This window comes from Lissotriton helveticus, chromosome 3_1 (assembly GCF_964261635.1).
Source record: "Lissotriton helveticus chromosome 3_1, aLisHel1.1, whole genome shotgun sequence".
In the NCBI taxonomy this organism is placed as follows: domain Eukaryota; kingdom Metazoa; phylum Chordata; class Amphibia; order Caudata; family Salamandridae; genus Lissotriton; species Lissotriton helveticus.
In genome coordinates this window covers 1,899,267,452-1,899,288,217 of record NC_136061.1, presented here as the reverse complement: position 1 = coordinate 1,899,288,217, position 20,766 = coordinate 1,899,267,452, and the positions used below count along the sequence as shown (strand labels likewise).

Sequence of the window (20,766 nt, the reverse complement as noted above, 5' to 3'; positions counted from 1 at the left end):
TAGAGATGTTTGCAAACAGTGGATAGCTGTGTCCCCTTTCAGGTTTTTTAAGCTCTGTTAAATATGTTGCTAGTTTGGATACAACGAAGTCCAATGACTATGCCTTCTCTGCCTCGTCTGGCTATCTGGTCTCCCTTCGCTCCCCACCTTTTTTCTCTGCTTAAGAGCCTGAGGAGGGGAGCGATAGCGAGGGATTTTAAGATGGAAGACTGTGCTTCAAACAAACGAGGGTGGTAAAGGTCGAAGCTAATGTCTCAAGGGACCCCTTCCCCTTTGGGAATGTTAAAAATATATATTTTTTAGAGAAGGCAGTGGTCCCACAGATCACTGCCTAAGCTTAAAAAATTAAAATTAAATGTTACATTTTTTATTTTTAAATGTATCTCGTTTTATGGAAAACAGACAGCATTTAAAAATAAATGTTTTGCCTTATACAAAAGCAGTTGCAGACACGGTGGTCTGCTGTCCCCATCAAGCTACTATCCCTGTGATTGCCGTGAATCCTAGTAGGCCACAATGTGACCTACCCCATTAATATTCATATATTCATGATGTAGGTCTATTTGTGACCCAGTCAGTAATAGGCTGGATATTAATTTTGGACTTTGATTACCAAATGGCGATTCACAGAAATTTGCTTGACGCTTCTATTTTTTACTTGCATTGCCTTGTCTCAATATCAATCAGATTCAAAACCCTATAATGGGACAAGTAAGCAGTGAGCCTCAAGGTCACAGAGGGATTCCAATGTGAACTCTACCTGATTTCTTCTACCAACAAATGTTTATCTGACCACTAGGAATCAATATAAAACAGTGAAACAGGTCTACTTTGAAAATTGTGGATCATGTGAACAATCTCCGGAAATATTGTGCAAGAGAGTTTTGCAAGCCCTGACCAAATTGCTAATTCCTCAGAATAGCTATTTAGGTGAGGCAATCCTACAACCTCAGGCAAACAAGCAGAACTTGTTCCCCCTCTTTCTCTGCCTCCTTCCTTTCTTTCTGCTTTTCTCATCTCTAAAAAGATTAAAATGCATTGTTTCATAAGCAATTCGTTTCATATTACAATTCAACTTTTAGGCATGTTTTCTCATAACTGTAGTGATGTTTTATGGGTAATGTTTGAGCCATTCAATATCCTTTCCTTGTTCTTAGGTTAATGCATTGTATTCCGACTTCTTTTTCATCTACTTGTATTGTTTTATTGATCATTTTTATTATTATATGTAATTGCATATTGTTTATTTCTATTCTCAATAAAGCATTTTGAAACTTTATTAAAAAAAATCATCACACAGTTTGCTTTTCTGACATTAATCTGCACAAAGAGTTACTGTACAATCCCTCATAAGTTATTGGACACCTCATGAAGGATATTCTGTCAGAGCTTCATAGCGTCTGTCAGAATAATAAAACTAGCAACATTCCTCAGCAGTACCTCTGGGTTTGCTGTTCTTTTAAGCAGTGGCAGCCCATGCAGGTAAGCGCAGTGGAGCGGGGCTGGGTGGGGGTGGAGGGATAGAAGCGACAAAGGACAGAATAGGTAAAATAAATAAATAAATAAAACAACTTAGCTTGCGCTCGCCGCATCGCCCACTCAGTGATGCAGCAAGCGCAAGGTAAGGGGTTTAACTTATTTATTAAATCATTTTCCCTAATCCGTCGTTTGTCACATGCATCTGCCAGCCCTGCCCCCACACCGTCCCACTGCGCTTACCTGCAAGGGCTTTCAAGGATGGTTACATTTTTATGTTATTTTAAAGAGGTGTTTGTTGTGAAGGGTGACACATTTTGTTGACAACAAATGAAGCGTAAAGAAAGTCTACCAAACGATTCTTCAATGACATATAAACCTGTTATTTTGCTTACTCCATAAGAAGGGACATGTGTGGTGTTATTTTAAAGGGGTGTTTGTTGTGAAGGGTGACACATTTTGTTGACAACAAATGAAGCGCAAAGAAAGTCTACCAAACGATACTTCAATGACCTATAAAACTATTATTTTGCTCACTCCATACAAAGGGACATGTGTGGTGTTGAAAGCTTATGCTCTGTATCTCCTTTGAACCTTCTACTGAGTGACTTTTAGATAAAAGGACTCTCTGAAAGAAGACATGGACTTAGATCAACGACCTAGACATCTGCCTGGAGTGTGTACCGAGGTTTAGAGCCCCTCGGCCATTCCTTACCTGACTTTGCATCATCTTCGAGCTGCAGTTCCCGTTTTCCAGCTTTTCCTTTTTTATGTTTGTCTGCTGCATCTGTTTAATGCAACACACACCAGCGATATTAATTCACTTTCCATGTTCAAATCTTGTTACTTTAATGCTATCACTTTTGCAGGTTTATTTACGGTCTTGAATTAGGTTTCTAAATTGGATTGCGTGGGTTCTGTGAACATACTGATGGACCCTTTTTAAACATGAAGGTTCGTAAATGAAAGAAGGAATCAATGTATGTAAAAATAGATTAAATCGTAGATAATGATTATGCTATGAGAACTGGGTGAACTTAGACTATGTCTAGGTGATGGTGAATTCGATGTGTGAGTTCAGTACTACTGTGAATCAGCTTAAATGAAATAGACTGTTATGTAAAATAACCTTCAAAAGCCATCTTACTTTTTCCATGTGACTTTTCATGTTCCTCTATACGTTCATCAAGTCGATCTGAAACAAAGGATAATTTCTATTACACAGTTTAGAGAACAGCCGGTACCAAGTATAGTACAGCTCATCCATTCCAGTACAGCTCTCATCACACATTGAGGGGCGACTTCTTATGTACAACAACATTTTGATTTCAAAGTCTACAAATTGAACATACATATGTCTACAGAACAAAAGAAATGACCCCGCCGAGGACAAGTCTGGATATTAGAATCAAATTTGATGCCCTCTCATCGAAAGCTGAGTAGACCATTGAACCACAGATCGTTGTACTGAAGAGAGTGTCACGGCAACCACTTGCAGTGGCTGGTGTATGCCAACTGCCCCATCATTCCAATCATGTGTTATTAAAATAATCTTTCTCCATGACTGAAATGCTCTAATACACATAGCAACGTGGGAGACGGACGAAAGCGGTCTCCCCAGCGTGTAGCGGCTGCACACGTGGGTAATTAATTTAGCCTTTGTCAAGTTGTGGTGCACAGATTGATGTAACGTTTGGATGATTCTTCTTGAATCCATATAACTAAATAGGGCCAATTCCACACACGCCTTGTCGACTGGGTCAACTATCACAGCTGCTGCACTTGCTGCAGTTCAGCCCCTCTGCCATCTCTTCCCTTCCCTCGCTGGGTACCCGGCTGGGTTCCATGTGAGTAACCCTCAATTCCTATTTTTCACATTGGGTGCCATACACTACTCACAATGACAGAGAATCCTGCCTATCCAGATGCCCCTATATCGTTAGGTCCTGAAGAGACCCCCGACCCCATCCATACAGGGGTCGAAAAGCCGTTGACGAAAAATAAAGCGAACCACTCCCACCATACATTTTTCTGGAGGGTCGACTTTAAAACTCTATTAAAAGCCTTTTTATATATTTGTCACAAAACTGTCACAAATTTTGAAAGGTTCCATGTTCACTGGGGACACAATGCACCATTCAAATGAATAACTGTTTTTACTATGATTATATAAACCATTGTTATCTTCACCCTATATTGAGTTGTGTACGGTTCTTCTCCTTCTGACATCACTTTAACCCTGTAATTCATAGCGATTGCGCATAATAATATTATATTCCTTTATATACTCTTGGTCGCCGCAGGAACCATTGCTTCTGCATATAATGAAGTGCTCTAATAGCATCTCAGCTCTTCCAGCGAGTTCTCCACTGGTCATTGTCTGCCACTCTCCACAATCTAAGACAGGTCTCTAGTGGAGAGAAGGAATAATAATGAGCATATCTCTTGGCTGCAGTATGAGTGCTGTCTTATGCTCTACATTCTGTTCTAATGGAACAGGGTTCTTTGTAGTCTAATATAATTTTACTTCTTGAATTTTAAGAATACCGCTTTCACTTTATTATACCATTTTAAGGGCTTGGATGTTGAACTTAGATATGTATGGCCCTTAAATGGCTTATTGACACAATAAACTCTTTGCGGAGTTGCATGGGGAATGCAGTGATAGTGTATATACATAGCATGAACACATAGGTTATGATCATGAACCTATATAGGATATTTTACTTTCTACACTCAACTTAGCAGTGTATTTATTGTCTATTTTAGTGGTGAAATGTTTTGTTGGGCTGTGCTGTGTAAGTGATGGTTGAATCCCTAAGGTACAGTATAGAGATGTAAGTGGCAACTGCATGCAGGATGTTGCATTCACTTATGGGCTTATTTACAAGCCCTTTGCACCACCAACGTGTCATTTCTAAAATGGGAAAAAAGTGACGTACCAGCGGCAAAGGGACTTGAAAATAAGTAAATATTTTGCAAATGATGAGCATGACTTGTGTGGCCAGCTTCAATGATTCTGAGGGATAATATTTGTACAACTAGGAAACATTGATAAGTAGACTTTGAAGGTTGGTAAGAATAAGAGATGTGTTAGTGTATATTTTATGGCCACAATACCCATAGTGAATGACTCTAAAGGCTCCCTTCTTGAGTAGAATGTGATCTATTAGGTATTGTTTGTATGGTCACTGTATTTTATGTTTTGGTTGTGATATGTGCCCACAAGTGAGTGGTTACACAGCGTAAAAGTGTTGCCCTACTGTGGTATCCTGCTCTTCTTGATATTTAGTTCTTCCTTTGTATTCTGTGCCCTGCTGCTCAGCCATTGTATGAGTCATGTCATAGAATGTTCCGGTGTGTCTGGTTGAGTGAAATGGCAGTTGGAGAGTGTGGGTTGAGCAGCTGAGATGACCGCAGTGGGGCTGCTGCTACTTCTACTACATTTTAACCTACTATTCCTGTAACCTAAGACGCTTACTTTAATCAGAAGAATAAACTACCGTTTGGACTCATCATCATTCCTGCCACTACAGAAACTTAAAAGGAGTCATGATTGCTGCAACAGGGGAGGACAAACATTAAGGGAAGAGTACTTTTAGGAGAGCCTATTTGAAGCCTACTAAGAGGAAATGCACCTGGAAGCACCACCGGTGTCTATTTCCATCAGGCAGCCTTAGCCGCAGGCATTTAAATAGGCGCTGCCTGCTGAGCTAATATTGCTTTGGCTTCAGCGAGAACTTGTTCTGGCAGTACTGTTTCTAATTGAGCCTGCAATACCTTGCATCACCTTTTACAGTGAGCGGATAGCGACTGGATTGGACCTAATGTGCTTCATTCTGCAGTTTTTTTTTTGTTTTGTTTTTTTTAAATATGTTTTTATTGCGAATACATAGTAGAGGCACAAAGTACATAATCAAGAAGGTCGCTCATAATAAGATAATAGTAACATTAAGCTTTAGGGAGCATACACAGCCAATTACAGCCCACATCCCGGGGGCTGGGCGGCGTTAGAGCAGAGCATACAATCCGTCTTTGTGGGCTAGGGATATGAACATATCATTGTATTCGCTAGTTTTATTACGTTGCTTACACATTTCAAAATGAACCAATTAAACAACAAACAGATACCCCATAAATTGCATCAGTAGCACAGAACCGAGTATAGTAGGATATTTATGTGAGGGTTAGGAGAGGCACAGGCAGTGCAGTACCGGACAGGCTCACGGGAGACACAGTTATGTCTAGACATGTACATATCAAGGAATGGTAGAGTGGCTATGTAGTGCTCCCACTCCAGACCCAAATCTCCCACAGTCACTCCCCCCCAGTACAATCAGAATCCGAATCGGCAGGGGAGAACAACTCCGCGCTGGAGGCATCAGAATCATCCTCCTCTAGTCCCTCCATACACAGCATCCTCCAAGCTAGTAAATCATCCTGTAGTTTCCCATCTTTGCGGGTGCGCTGCATGTGAGTCTCTTCTGCTAAGGCCCATTCTCTCGCATCTTTCAGCCATAGAGTGAACTCCGGCGCCCTTTGACCCATCCATGTAATAGCCACTCGACGCCGCGCCAGGACCAGTAATAGTTGTAGGAATTTATAAGATAACTTTTTCTTTCTGGGCTTCGGCACCAGCGCTAAGAGACAGTGGAGGGGCTCTAAAAGAATTGTAATCCGCGTGGCCCGAACAATATGGGCTACCACTTTACGCCAAAAGTCTTGAACCAGGGGGCAGTCCCACGCTAAGTGGAGGAAGCCCGCCCTCCGCGCCCCACACCTAGGGCAATGATGCCGTCTGTCCGTCGATATGCGATGCAGGGAGACAGGCGTCATATAGGTACGGTGGACAAAATTGAAATGAATAAGTTTAAAACGTGCTTTGCAGGAGACTTTGCGGGTCAAAAGCCCGATCCGTCTCCGTCGGTCCGGGTCCAGTTCCAGTCCCAAATCTGCCTCCCACGCTGCCCAAGACGGTGCCTGCGGAGGGGCCGAGTCCCGGCGCATGGCCGAGTAGAGAAGGGAGATCAAGCGCCTGCCTCTCCCACAGGATAAAATGATGTCTAGGGCGTTAGTAGTCGGAGGTGCCTCCGGGAATTGGGGCCACGTGATCCTGGCCACGTCATGGAGGGCTCCGTACTGGAGATACTGTCCGTCGTGGAGGTCAAAGGAGTCCAAGGCGCGTTCAAAGGACACAAAAGAGTCGTCCGGGTAGAGGTCCGCTAGAGTCTCGCATCCGCCAGAGCGCCACTCCCTGAAGGACATATTCTCCTCTAAACGGAGATCGGGGCCAATATCCAAAGCGGGAGCTCTCTATGAAACGGCACCCGCTGCAACACTCTTTCAACGAACCGTTGCCAGATTTCAGCTGTGTGGCGGACCACGTAGGGTAGAGCGCCATTAGCGCCGCGACCCTGCATCAGGGCCTCCTGCAGAGTCTTTTCATCAGCCGTACCAGCCAGTAGCGCCAGTTCCCAATTCTCAGCATCAGCAAATCACCGAGCTGCTGGGAGAAGCTGTGCTGCGTAGTAGTAAAGGTCAAACCTTGGGGCCTCAAGGCCACCCTCGTCCCAACTCCGCGTCACCGTACGTAAAGCCACTCTGCTGCGTCCACCCGCCCAGAGCGGGGAGGTAAGGAGCGAGTTCAAGGTCCGAAATACTCGGGGTGGCAATGGACACAGGGTGTTCTGCAAGGTATAGAGAATCCTGGGGCGCATCACCATTTTGGCAATGGCCAATCGTTCCATCAGAGAAAGGGGAAGCGTGTTCCAAAAGGTAACAGATTTGTGGAGGGCTGAGAGTACTCTGACGTAGCCACCTGGATGCCAAGGTATCTGAATGCTTCTTGTTCACAGCGGAAACCCGCATAGGGCAAGTCTGCGCTCGGGTCCGGAACACAGCCTGTCAGCGGGAAAACCAGGGATTTGGCGAGGTTAACACGCAACCCAGAGGCTGCACCAAACCGGTCCAGGAGTCGCAGTAAGACCGGGAGGGCCTCAGAGGGGGAGGTCAGATAAAAAAGCGCATCATCTGCGTAAAGGGAGACAATGTTGGTGGTCTCACCGACCACTATCCCCCACTGCCGCAGCTCCATGCGAGCGGCTATTGCCAGAGGCTCAATGGCAAGGGCAAACAGGAGAGGGGACAGGGGGCAACCCTGTCGGGTGCCTCTCCCCAATGTCCACTCCTCCGAGCGGGCTGAACCCAACCGGACCCTAGCTCGGGGCGCCCCGTAGAGTATCTTGATCCAATTGCAAAAACCAGGCCCGAACCCCATAGTTCTTAGCACCTGCAGTAAGTATCCCCAATGTACTGTGTCAAAGGCTTTAGCCAAATCGACGGAGACCAAGACTTGAGGACCCTCTCTGTCCCGAACTTCATGGAGGACATGATTCAGGCGGCGCAAGTTCATCGCCGTGTTACGACCCGGGATAAATCCGCATTGGTCGGAGTGGATCAGTCGGGTCATGTATGGGGCAAGACGAGTGGCCAGGATCTTAGTGAGGAGTTTGGCATCCGTATTAATCAGGGTGATAGGGCGGTACGCCGCGGGATCGAGACCGTCTCCTCCTGGCTTCAAAATCATGCACACCTCTCCTTGGTTCATGGAGGGCGGGAGGGCGCCAGTATGCAGAGCCTCATTATAAACCTGCAACAGAAGGGGGGCTAAAACGTGCCCGAAGGAACGATAGAATTCAGCTGGGTAACCGTCACCACCGGGGGTCTTCGCACAGGGGAGGGCGGCTATCGCAGCATGAATCTCGCCTAGCGTGAGGTGCGCATCCAGGTCTTTTACTGCCGCGTCCGACAGAGTCTGGAGGTCCAGGCCCTCAAGGTACGAGTGATAGGCATCTTCCATAATGGACGGGTCAGCCCTATATACGGTTTGCAGATGGCAGCGGAGAACCTCGAGGACTTCATTCTGCAGTTTGATGTGTGTCACCTGCTTCTGCTTAGAAACTGAAGAGTGTGTTTCTACAAGCACAGTGTCCATTAGAAACACTGGGCTGCCTATTGTACTTTAACACATGTGAGTGATGGATTACTAGGACCTTCTACCTGCTTTCTGCCTGCAGTACGAGTGGAAACACTGCTTAACAGTGCACATGTGGATGAACTATTACAGTGTTGTTGAAATTGTTTCAGGGACATGTGACCCGTGATTACTGTTGTCATTTTGAGGAGCGCTACAGGGAGTAGTGGAGCAAGCTTTTTAAAACTGTTATGCTCTATTGAAGGCAGCGCTTGTTTCGCAGCTCAAGCCTTTTGATAAAAATCTGTCTCACCTCATTGCTTCTTTGTGCGACATTTAAAGTCATCGCAAATTCCTCGATGCTTTACGTCATGGAAGGGCGATGGCTACATCTTCCACCTCCTGTGGAAAATTACATATTCCGGCACACTGGTGACAATTTTAGTCAATTGGGAGATGTTGTGTATGATTCCACCGGCAGCTCGATGTTCCTCTCACATTTTCAGATAGCCATAATCAATGGAGGTAAACCAGCTTCCGTGCTGGCACACACAAGTTCAAGTGAATGACCTTGTGTGCAGTGATTGTAGAGCGGAGCCTTGAAAAACTTTTTGAAGTTGGTTAATTGATGAGTCGGAGGTGCGCTGCGACTACTTTGCCAGTGAACAAAAGCTGGGACCATTTTATGGATGGTACGGTGCCTAGCTATGGACCATTGGCCTCCTACTCTTGAACTTGGCAGGAATGGCCGGTCGGGTGTGCAAAGAAAATTGGTGTGGGCAGAAGTGCATTGAGTCCTTTCACGCTGATGCGCACCATTGATTTTGACTTTGAGACTCAATTTCATCTCCTGTGCAGGACTGCGAGAATCTCTGGAATGCTTTGCAAAGGATTGGCTACCTGTGAAGTGTCATGGGTGTGCTTTGGAGGAAGTCGACAACTCACAGTAGGATACTCAGGTGCCAGGTTCAAGTACCAGTGTAATTTATCTTAATTTTTCTGCATGGTTCATTGATTGCTTTTAATTATTTTTGAATCTTAATTTAAAAGTCTAATTAGGGGGCGATTAGGATTGCGGTGAATCCGCATCCTCCGGGCCTGCGGAAGCCACCGCCGGCCCGGAGGATGCGGATTTACCGCTGCAGTGCTTTCAAAGACCCCCCGCCAGATTAGGATGGCTGGGGGGTCATCGGAGGACGGGAAGACCGTCCGCCGCTTTTCCACCGTGGTCGCCTTCCGACCGTTGCGGAAAAGCTCTAATATGGTGGCGGTGTCTATCAGACACCGCCAGCGATATTAGGATGGGGCAGAAAACATGCTTTTCCGCGGCGGCTTTTCTGCCGTCGAAAAGCATGTGGTCTTTCGTGTTTGGGGGCCCGTTGCGAGCCCCCAGGGTGTTGGTGGGTGGGGGTGCACATGGGGGGTACCTACGGTACCCCCCTGCTCTGGCATGCACATGGTGGTAGGCACCATGCGATGCCTGCCAAGTTGTGCATGCCAAGGCTACACATGCATATTTTACATTGCGGCGGGTGCTGCTTAAAGCAGCACCCGCCGCAATGTAAAATATACAGGATGTGACCGCCAGGGTGGCGGTCACATCCTAATTCGCACGGAGGGACCGCTGCTGCCCCTCGGAGGGTCCCTCCACCTCGGGGGTGGCTCCGCCATCCTAATAGGTGCCTAAGTATGTTTCATGTTTGGTTGCTGCCTGACTGTAAGTGTTTTTGCCATATTAGATTTATAAGGTGTAATTGAGTACGGCCATGCTGAATTTGTTCCTGCATTTGTTTGTGTGCATTTGCGGATAGGATGCATGGATTGGCTTGGCTTTTATTTTACTTACCTACCTCTTTTTTTATTGTGGTCTTGTATAGATGCTAATTTTTTGCTGTTTTAGTGGGTACCTTATGCAATTGTTACTGGAAGACTACTTCACTCATACTTTACATACTTTTAGTAGTGCTGGGATTTGGGTTCTTGCATCCCAAAATATTCATACTGTTGCCAGTGATGGGGTAGTGTTCCTGTTACCTCATTTACATGGTGTGCTGGGGGTGTTGGCAATTTTTTACCCAAATCTCATTTGAACTCAAACATTTTTGAGGGGGGGTTTAGCAACCACAAATTCTGTTGTTTAATTTTCAGCTGATGAGTATATTGTTTAGCCCTTCCCATTTTTGATGGGTGTATGTTTTGACCACATTCCTTACTGGAATTAACTGGGGTGGGCATGCTTTGAGCTTAAACCTTTTATGATGTGACATATCTTGACCCCAATCTTTACTTGGATTGACTGAATTGAATTGAATTTAATTTTTATTTGCATAGTTAATTAAAACCATTGCAGTACAAAATCAAAAATAAAAATAAATCTGCATGCTTGATAAAACCTGCGTATCATGATCACAGTTTCACAATTCGTTTTAAAATGGCAAAGATACATCCTATTAAATTGGCCTTTAAAATAGGTACAGTTCAGTTTTATAAGTTTATCTAAAAACATTTGGGGTTCAAATTATGGCATTGTCTTTTCCAGTGCCTTCATGCATCCTGTTAGATTGATCTTGGCGATAGGTACAGTTTTGTTTTATAGTGCTGTCTAAAGGCATAGGTACAGTTTTATTTTACAGTGCTGTCTAAAGGCATTTAGGGATCAAGTTTTGGCATTTTCTTTTCCACTGCCTTCATGAATTTCACAAAGCTACAGATCAACTGTGGGTCCGGAAATGCAAAGCAGGCAAGAACTGCTTTCCTTCGTGATCGTATCCCTCGTTGGTTGAAGTGATGTTTCAGCAGATGTTTTCGTTCAACCAACAATTTGTCACAGGAGCATAACAAGTGCAGCATATCCTCTGGCACTAAACCACATAGCCGGCAAAGGGAGCCTGCTTTGTCTTTTAACCAGTGTGGAAAGTGTCGGATGCAGGGTAGCAGGCCCAAACTATACCTTAAAAACCTCATTTCAGCGGTTTTAGCGTAGCCCAATCCAAAGTAACTCTGCACTGCTTGAGTTGAGTAAGAGTTCAGGGTCATCCAGCCATGTGATCTTTTTGAAAGGGTTGTCTTATCTTCAACCCACAAGAGATGTTTAATTGTTTTCTTGACTAGGGTTTTTAAGCGTTGAAAGGTTTGCTGAGGTGTCCCAAAGCTGCTTTAAGCCCGTATTTACCAGGCTACTTTTAAGATACTTGGCAGCTGGTGAGAAAGGGTGTTGCTCCAGCTCTGTCCATAGATACTCATTTAGAGTTCCTCGTTTAAATTTCCTTACTTTGTCCCAGATGGTTATGTAGGCCCCCTGTCTTGCCAGGAGCTGTTGTTGGACGCCCAACTCAAGCCTGATTTGTGCTGGGGAGGTACGTTTGGGCAGGCTAAAAATAATTCTGTATGCAGCTATAATTGTGTTATCGAGGATCTTTGCGTCTCTGCCTCTCTGTACCTCACTCCCATAGATGATTGTTGACAGGAGTTTAGCACAAACTACTTGTACCAGATGTAGAAGGGAGGGCCCAGAGAGTTTGCTGTTTAGTGTTTTCAGAGAGATTGACAGAGCAAGCCCTTTACCTCTGATGCTCGTTTTCTGCACAGTAAACTGTCCGCTGTTGTCAATCTTTACTCCTAGATATTTGTACACTGAAACATCATCAATTTGTGCATTGTTCCAGTACCACGACGTAAATGTTTTCTTGTTTTTGCTAATAGTCATTGTCTGCGTTTTCTTCAAGTTTATAGTCAGTGCGTTTGCTTCAGAATAACCATGTGTTGTATTCAAAAGGTGTTGTAGCCCTACCTTTGTGTGGCTCATTAGGACTATGTCGTCTGCGTAGAGAAGACACGGTAGTTGGAGCCCTCCCAGCTTGGGGGCATGAGAGTTGCAGCTGTTTAGGATTGGTATAAGATCTTAAAAACAGATTAAATAGTGTAGGAGCCAAGACGCAGCCCTGTTTAAGACCTTTATTGGTTGGCATGCGCCTTGACAGTAGTGATCCATCCCCCAATTTTATCTGAACCCAGGTCTCTGTATGAAGGTGTTGCAATCTGCTTATCTGTTGTGAAATTAATAATGGAACATTCCGCCCCCCCCCTGGACTCCTACCTGTTGGTATGTTCCACTGGAGTCTACCTTAGAATGTTGAGATACTCCAGGCAGTCTGGAGAGTTGGATTACAGAATAAAGACCGTTCTAACTTTATCTTGTTTCAAGAGTCTTACTTCACAACACTGGCGACGAAGAGAAACTGGCGCAGGGGGCCTACCTGTCATCTCCCCTTTGAGTACTCTCTCCATCTGCTGCAGTTCATTATTGATTGGATGTGCTTTGCGTGAAGATTTTCTCTCATGTGAGAGGTGATTTACAGTTCAACAGTCCTCAGTGGCACGTACCTGGTGAAGCAAATACTGAGCTGCCGCTAGCGTGATTCCCAGCGAGGAACTCAGTGCCAAATATCAGTGCCCTGGAGCCCAGGGAGGCGTGAAGCGACTGGAGGAGTGAGTGGCATTTGACCAGTCCTTGGTGCCCAGTACTTTGCTCATAGCCGTGCTGTTGCTCTGCAGTTTGTGGATCATAGTGGAGAACGCTGTACATACTTCAGCTGTCCTAGTATCCAAACGTCCAGGGAAGTGTGAGTACGGTTGTTGGTTCATTGTTCCGCCACACAGGAAGAGTCCTCTTCGTCTACTATGTGGGGTCCGGTGTGAATTAACCCCGACAGCTTCATGAGGTGCCAGTGTGGAGGGACCTTCAGTACTCGTCCCCGTTTGCCTACTGTGCCTCGCGGAGTACCTGGACCATCACGGCTTCACGGAGCTGACAGGAGTAACCAGCTGTGTTCGTTCCCGCTCTGTTAAGGTGAGGTCAGTGGTGAAAGGTGGTGTATTCCGCTTCAAGGCCTACAGTGCTTCAGGTTCTTCTGGATCTTCGTTTGGTTCATGATGGGTGATCCGATTCGTTTCTTTGAGTGATCAGTGCCGGGGTTGTTCCGCAACGCGTCACAGCCTTCTGTCCTTCTTGTGCTGACGCCATACTGCATCCTCACGGACGACATTTTGCTTGCTGTTTTTATGTACTGTTTCCCTCTGTCTGCTTCAGAGCACTGGTTTCAATATTGCATCAGTGTGGCCCAACTGTCAACGTCACGACACCAGTCCTTTCGGCATAAAGTCATACTTGTTTTGCCTCTGGGTGCCGCTCGTCAAATTCCCTCAGGGCACTCCAGGTCAGAATCCTGAAGCTCCAGCTGCTCTCGTCAACGCCTCACAGGACGCAGCTTGTAAGTCTTCCGGGGTTTCCAGTCATCCGAGCACCGTTAGTCAGTTACCCTCAGAGCGCCCCTTGCCAGTTTCCCGCCGCCTCAGCAGGTACAGAACCGGTCCTTCCTTCCGGTCCCTGACTACAGTTTTGCCACAACACGATCGGCTCTTCAAGGGGACACTTGCTTCAACCAAACACATTTTGGAAATCCTTCATACCTCCAGGCAAGATTTTCATTAACTTGGTACCTTTACAGTTCCACAGTGACTCGAATCGTTTCACGGTGACCATCAGGACACCCAGAAGAGTACTGCACATTTCTGTACATTCTTCCCAAGGGCGATATTCTCCACAATTCTTCTGGTCCCCTCAAACTTCTTTCCTCAACCAGGCACAGTGTGTGCACCTTACACGGGGACACGCACACCCTTTGCATGTTTTGTTGTTGTGTACCTTTCTGAGCAATCCACGAGCAAGGGTTCGGGTAATTCCCTTAATAACAATTCACTAGGGGACCTCTTTATTTTAAGATGGGTTCCTGAGACTATGTAGACGTAATAGTCAGTCATTTTGCAGCTATTTTACAGTACTAAGTGTATGTCTTACTGAGTACTACTTTACGAGCTAGTATTCTTGCAAGAAAATGTGTTTGCAATTGCCTTAGAATCAGGATTTGGGGTGGTAATGCGCACTGTGACCTCTCAGTTGTATCTTAGCTCCTGTTAACTGGTCACCACCCCTCCAGAAAGATCTTTAAGCGCCTGTTCCGGGATAGTGCACATCTCCTTCACCTATTGCTCCGGTAGATGCATGAGATATTGGTAGGATTTTCAGCCTTTGCTTTCCCCTATGCTCCTTTTGGTTCATTGGTTCATTACAGTTCTATTAGGCAGTAAAACCGTACAGTTGGTGACATTTTAAGTCTAGGTGGGGTGTTTGACCTTTTAGTACATCACAGTTATAATCTGCAGTGCTACCGTACAGAATGTGACATCTACCCAAATAGTATTTACGTGGTACCCCCGTACTTCATATACAGTTTTCTTTTTTGTACTGTTAGTGCGCCCACAGAACATTTTTGGGGTGTTCTCATTTTCAGTGTCATCGGGATCTGCAGTGATATCGTACAATTTGTGACATCCGGATTCAGAAGGAAGGTGCACTGTGCCCAGAGGTTCATATACAGTCAGTTTTGTACTGCTAGTACCTCAGAGTACTTTTGTGTGTCCACAATTAGTTAGCACCACCCCTGGTAAGTGTCTTCCACCCTTCCCTCCCTTTCTTTCTAGTTGGGCTAGAATTGCAGGGACCCCTGCCTCTGAGTGCTTATTTACCTCCAGCTAATTGTCCTTTACTCCTTCCTTCACGTTTTAAAGGGGTTCCCCCACCCTTTTTCTTTCCTCTATGGCTGCTCCGTCCATGTCCTTCAGAGACCAGTCTACAAAGTGTACCCACAATCCCCACATTAGGGAGGAACCACGTAAGAAGTATGATCTGGTTAGCTCTTCCATTCTTAGTGTGTCTAAACACAAGGTATCGCTAATTAGCTATGCTGGGGAGCCCATACACCTGAGGGGCATGGTAAAGATGAAGGCCTAACCCGCTTAGGGGAGTTTGGCAAGCAGTGATTCTCTCGCCAGGAATCATTGGTAAGATGTACTCTCCTTCCCTTCATTTAAAGAAGCTATCAGTATGGCCAGCCTACTGGATACACTGCTAAGTGTAATTTTGGTGATGTATCCACCAGAAGAATTGTCAGTAGGTAAGCCTTGCTGAAGGTACCTTTGAGGATAACAATTACAATATTTTGTCCGCATAATATGAGTATATCGAATGTTCTTTTTCTTCAAAATTTGGGACTTTTTCCTTAACAGTATGTATTTAACTATCAGTCTTCTATGGAGCATATATAAGATGTATTTGTTATCGCTCTTTTGTTGCATGTTCCCTGTTGGCCATATGATGGTATTAACATATTGCATACTGTCCTCTTTCCTCACCTGCATCCTGTCTGGTAAGGTCATCTTTTGGCGCTTAGAGACCTGCAGGTGATTAGGCGCGGTATAAAATTAAAATAACAATAACAATAACAATAACAATAACAATCTTCCTTCCTCCTGCATGAAGTGAAACAGGAAGGGAACTTCGGTCCGTGTTTTCTGTTTTGAGTGGGGATGTGATTACATCCTCAAGTGAGAATTGTTATGCTGGTATATTAAGTCATCTTAACAGTATATATTTTCTGGCCAACTGTTCAGGAAGTTTTCATTAATGAAATTGTGGGGGTGACCAATTACGTTAATAATCCTGTCATTCCTGTGTACTTTTTACATATTTCCTCTTGCTCCCTTGTCCCTTAGGCCTTGGACATTCCCGCCCCTTGTTGCTCGGTAATTCAAAGGGGTTCCCCAGTATCCTTGCTATATTTGCCTTGTTCTGAATGTATTATTACCTGACCTTCTCCTCCTGTCTCCCTTTTTATATCCCCCCCTTTCTCCCTGTTCCCTTTATTAGCGAAGGGAGATGTGTTGCAATCTGCTTATCTGTTGTGAAATTAATAATGGAACATTCCGCCCCCCCCTGGACTCCTACCTGTTGGTATGTTCCACTGGAGTCTACCTTAGAATGTTGAGATACTCCAGGCAGTCTGGAGAGTTGGATGACAGAATAAAGACAGTTTTAACTTTATCTTGTTTCAAGAGTCTTACTTCACAACAGATGGTTAATCAGCAAGTCTAGCAGAGGTCTCGGTATCCCCTAATCATTCAGTTTTGACCATAAAATATTCAGATTTATATGATCAAAACCAGCCTTGTAGTCTATAAAACAGAAGTGTATGGGCATTTTGTTTGATTCAGCCTTATCTATTAACATGCCCTTAGTTAGGATATTGGTCTTAGTCCCAACTGATTTGGCGAAGCCTGTCTGGTTGACCGGAATTAAGGATTTCTCTGTGGCCCATGCCTGCAATTCCTCCAAAAGTATACCTGAAAAGTACTTTGCCTCGTTGTCGATTAGGGCCACTAATCGGTAATTTTGTGGGAGAGGCTTGTCCCCTGCCTTAAAAATCAGAGAGATGATAGAACCCTTCCAGGAGCCTGGCAGGGTGTTAAAATATCTGATTTCCAAAAAAAGGGGTTCGAGTGCTGCTGCCCAACCGTTCACATCTTGTTTGTAAAGAATGGGCGGAATTCCGTTCGGTCCTGGGGCTCCCTCTCTTCTTCCTTTCTTGATTTGGCACTTGATGATGCTTTGTAAACTTGTTGGTTCGTCATTAGAAATTGGATTCAGACCATCTTGGGTGCTGGTGCGCTTTTGGGGTGGGTGTGCTTTATATTCGATGAAATTGTCCATTACACTATTGGGTTTTGACCCCAAGTTGTTATCCATGACCTGATTAAAATGATTTCTGCGATAGCTTGCCCATACTTCTTCTGAGATGTTAGAAGAGACTCCGTCATGCGTCGGTCTTATGAAGGAGTTTAAAGTTTTCAAAAATTTTGCCCCATCGCACCGTTGGTGTCAGAGTGTAGTCTTGCCCACATATTATCCTCCACAGATCTATTGGCTTCCCATTTTAATTTTTTCAGCATTGCTTTTAGTTTCCGTAAGTGATCGTACTTCTCTATATCCATGGGGTTCTGCTGAAGTTCTCTCATTATATGATAAATTGATTTTTTGTGCCCCTAATTTTCTCTTTATACTCTCGCGTAAACTGTTCCATGCCGCGGCGGCCCAGTTTGACATGTGTCTTAGGTCTTGTAGCGTAGATGGACATGGTTTTTGTGAATTGTTCCCATTTCGCAATTTCGCTAGATCCAGTACGGACCCAAAAGTGCTGTTTTGCCCTTTTATTATGGTTTCGTCAGTTGCTGCCAAGTATTTGATTTTTTTAAGGTTAATGGTATATACCGACTCTTTTGGTGCTGCGGACAGCTCAAATTTGGGCTTCGCAATTTTCAGGGCAATTTCATGTGGGCAGTGGTCACTGTCTGGTTTTTCACCTAGCTGGAATGAGGTTGTATATTGAAAAAAAGGTAATGAAATAAAGGTGTAATCCAGTATAGTACTGATTCTTGTCGAGTGAAATGTTGTGGCCGGAGGGCTGTTGCCAGCAAACCTTCTATTTAGTGCTCTGATGTTAAAGTGTTCCAGATCTTCTTATAATTGTTTTCCTAGTTTTGTTTGTTTGAATACTTGCCGCTTCTCTTGTGGTGGGATATCCCAAGTTGAATTTTGAGTTAGAATCTTCCATGAGGTTAAGGTTAAAGTCCCCAGTGAGCACGAGGTTTGTTGTTGGTCTTTCCCTTATGCACTCTTCCATGAAGTTGCATAATTCTTTGGCTGCCTTTGTTTTCTTTTTTGGATGGACATAGGCGTTGATCAGGGTAAAATCAGTTTCAACATTTCCTGGTTTTAATTGTGACAAAAGAAAGTTAACTGCCAATGACGCTAACAAAGGTGGTCTGACTTCTTTGACCATGAGGGCACATGTGGCTGAAATGTAGGTTACTAGGCCGCCTTGGAGATGCCCGTATTTGGCTGTCTTTTTCGCACCAGTGAAGAAACGCAAGTATCCCTGAAGGTGTGGGGGGTCTGCTAGCCATGTCTCTTGTAGCGCCACAATATCAAAAGATCTTATGTAGTCTACAAAATCTGAGTCAGATATTTTAGTGGCAAGACCGTTAATATTCCATGAACATATACGTAGTAGATTATGCTTACTCTCTCTTAAGTTTGGGCTGGTTTGTCAATTATTGTTGTTTATTGTTCTAGCAAATCATCTTAGATCTGCTAATCTAGCTGGTGGCGACTTGTCGTCACCAATCCGTCAAGTAATGCTGGAATGTTGGTCGCTGCTTGTTCCGCATATCCCCACCGCTCCTCTGAGAACGGAAATTCTGGGACTTTTAGCAGTAACCTGATCCTCCGCCATTGCTACCGGAATTAATATTTCTGGGTATCTTGGCTTTGTGTATGGCGTTATTGTTATCCCCCAATTCTTAAATGTTTCGGCCTCAGCTTGTATTTTCTGTGAGATTACTGTAGATGCCCAAGTTGATTTCGTTTTTTCTCTGCCCGTTCCATCATCGTCTATGAATTAGATTGAGACCAGATCAGAAGTTCTCACTTCCAGAGAGGGGATATGAGATAGCAGCCGTAGGATGTTACCTCTATTAAGTGTGTTGTGTCTTCCTTTCGAGATGTAATCTGGATTAAACCATGTAGCACTTGTCGCGTTCCTTTGTTCGTCTGTGTTCCTGGCCCCTTTGTACATTTGGCTTAGTGACTCAATTCCTCGTGTTACTGATGTATGTTGGATTCTTCCACATCACTTATTTTTTGACCGGGTATATGTTGATTTGGTACAGACGGTTCGGCTAGTTGGCGATTCTCTCCGAGCCAAAGGGGGTAGCACGTGAATTCCGCGTTTATTGCAGGTGCTAGTGTTGCTTCTCTCTGTTTGTGTGTTTACGGATGGAGTCTCTTGAGTGATGGGGACCAGTTTACTGTCTGTTATCACTTTGCATATTCCTAACATTTTAGGCTCCAGGTTATTCCCAGACTTTTTACCCGGGATGTGTTCTTGTTTTATTGTTTGAGAGGGGTTAGAACAGGTCATCGTGTTGCTCTTTGGGAGTCGATACTGGTCCTGTTCAGGAGATGCTTTGCTGTCCCCAGATGGTTAGAGGCATATAAGTGGCCTATCTCGTAGTGGGTTTTTTAGTTCCTTACGCAAGGTATTTCCAAGAATATTCGTTTTCTCGGTTGTTTGCCCCTTTCTGTTGGTAGTTTGGTTTAATTATGTTACTTCTGCAGGAGTTGCTGCAGTGCTAGTGCCTCCCTCGGGTTGGAGTGTGCTATCTTCTGCAACAGGGGTCCTCCCAAAGAGATGCATAAATCCTTCACGGTTAGAATTTGTTTTTTTGTTTTTTGCCTTTGCGTTTTTTTGCTCGTCTTTGTTTAGCGTTCATTTTTGTGTCTATGCTGACTTCCGCCAAGGCTTCGGGAATAGAGCACTTGACGTTCCAGTTTCGCTGGCCTCTGTTCTTTTAGGCATGTGGGATAGGGTGTCTTTTGTTTTGGAGTGTCCTTGTTTGTTAATTTCCAGTATTTCTGTGTTCCTTGAGACTTTTGTTTCTTTTCCCGAAAGGCCATCAGAAGGTTGGGTTTGTAGACACTGTGGAGGACTTTTAAGTTGTATGCACAGATCACTCAGTATTGCTGGAAGTGAGGATAGTTTATCAATAATTGGGCCGCATCCACATCCACCTCTGTCGCTCCTATTTACGTCTTGCAAGCGGTCAAGCTTATTTTGAAGAAGTGTGTTTAATGTGCCCAGCTTCCCATCGATGGCAACCACAAAGACAGCCAATGTGTCTAGTAGCGTTAATTGAGTGTCCATTTTGTCCGATTGGTAATGTAGGGCCTCTACCAGGAGTTGTATTGTTTTTAACAGGCTAGGCCAAGCCAAGCACTGTCGTGCTTTGTATATTTTGGGGTTTCTTCTTGGCTTCCTGGAGTTGTTGTAATGTTTTGAGCCCCCTTATGCGCGCCCAACCCCTCCACCTGTTGTTCCCGGATGTCTTCAGTTGTCTTGGTCAGTGTATTTGCAGTCAGCCCCCTGCTACTCGTATCTTGGGAGTATGCTGCTATGAGATCTTCCCACTCTTCCTTTCCCAGGTATGAGGATATGAGGATATTTCTATCACCTCTGAAGAAGGAGTAGTTGGTCTTTCTGCTTTGTCTATCTTTCTCCCCGACCTCAACGTTGTATTGCAGTCAGTCCCTTGTGCGATAAGTGATGTAACTAGAGCTGCCAAAGCGAGTTTTTTTCCTTTCCGGTGCTCCTTTGCGCTCACGTCCTTATTTTTGGTATCACTGGAGTGCTTTGTTGCCTCCTTATGTTGTTGTTCACAGATCATTGGTGTTTCGGTTGCGGTGCACATGCTGTTTGTGTTTTCCTCATAGAGTGGACTGCTGGTCCCTGCAGTGTCACAGATGTCTGTTTGACTGTCTTCCAATTTGTCCAGTGATTCTAGCGATTTTAGTGTCCTGAGCCATC

General features: G+C 44.7%; 1 protein-coding gene across 2 annotated transcripts in view; it reads right to left on the bottom strand.

The window, feature by feature from the left end:
* LOC144825200 (galanin peptides-like) overlaps positions 1–20,766 on the bottom strand; it is a 257,154-nt gene that overhangs the window by 147,855 nt on the left and 88,533 nt on the right. For both annotated transcript variants that reach the window (XM_078684053.1, XM_078684052.1), the window contains exons 4-5: positions 2,624–2,671; positions 2,192–2,263 (exon numbers count right to left, since the gene is read on the bottom strand). In XM_078684053.1, the coding sequence (XP_078540179.1) occupies positions 2,192–2,263; positions 2,624–2,671 (120 nt within the window). The remainder of the gene's footprint in view (positions 1–2,191; positions 2,264–2,623; positions 2,672–20,766) is intronic.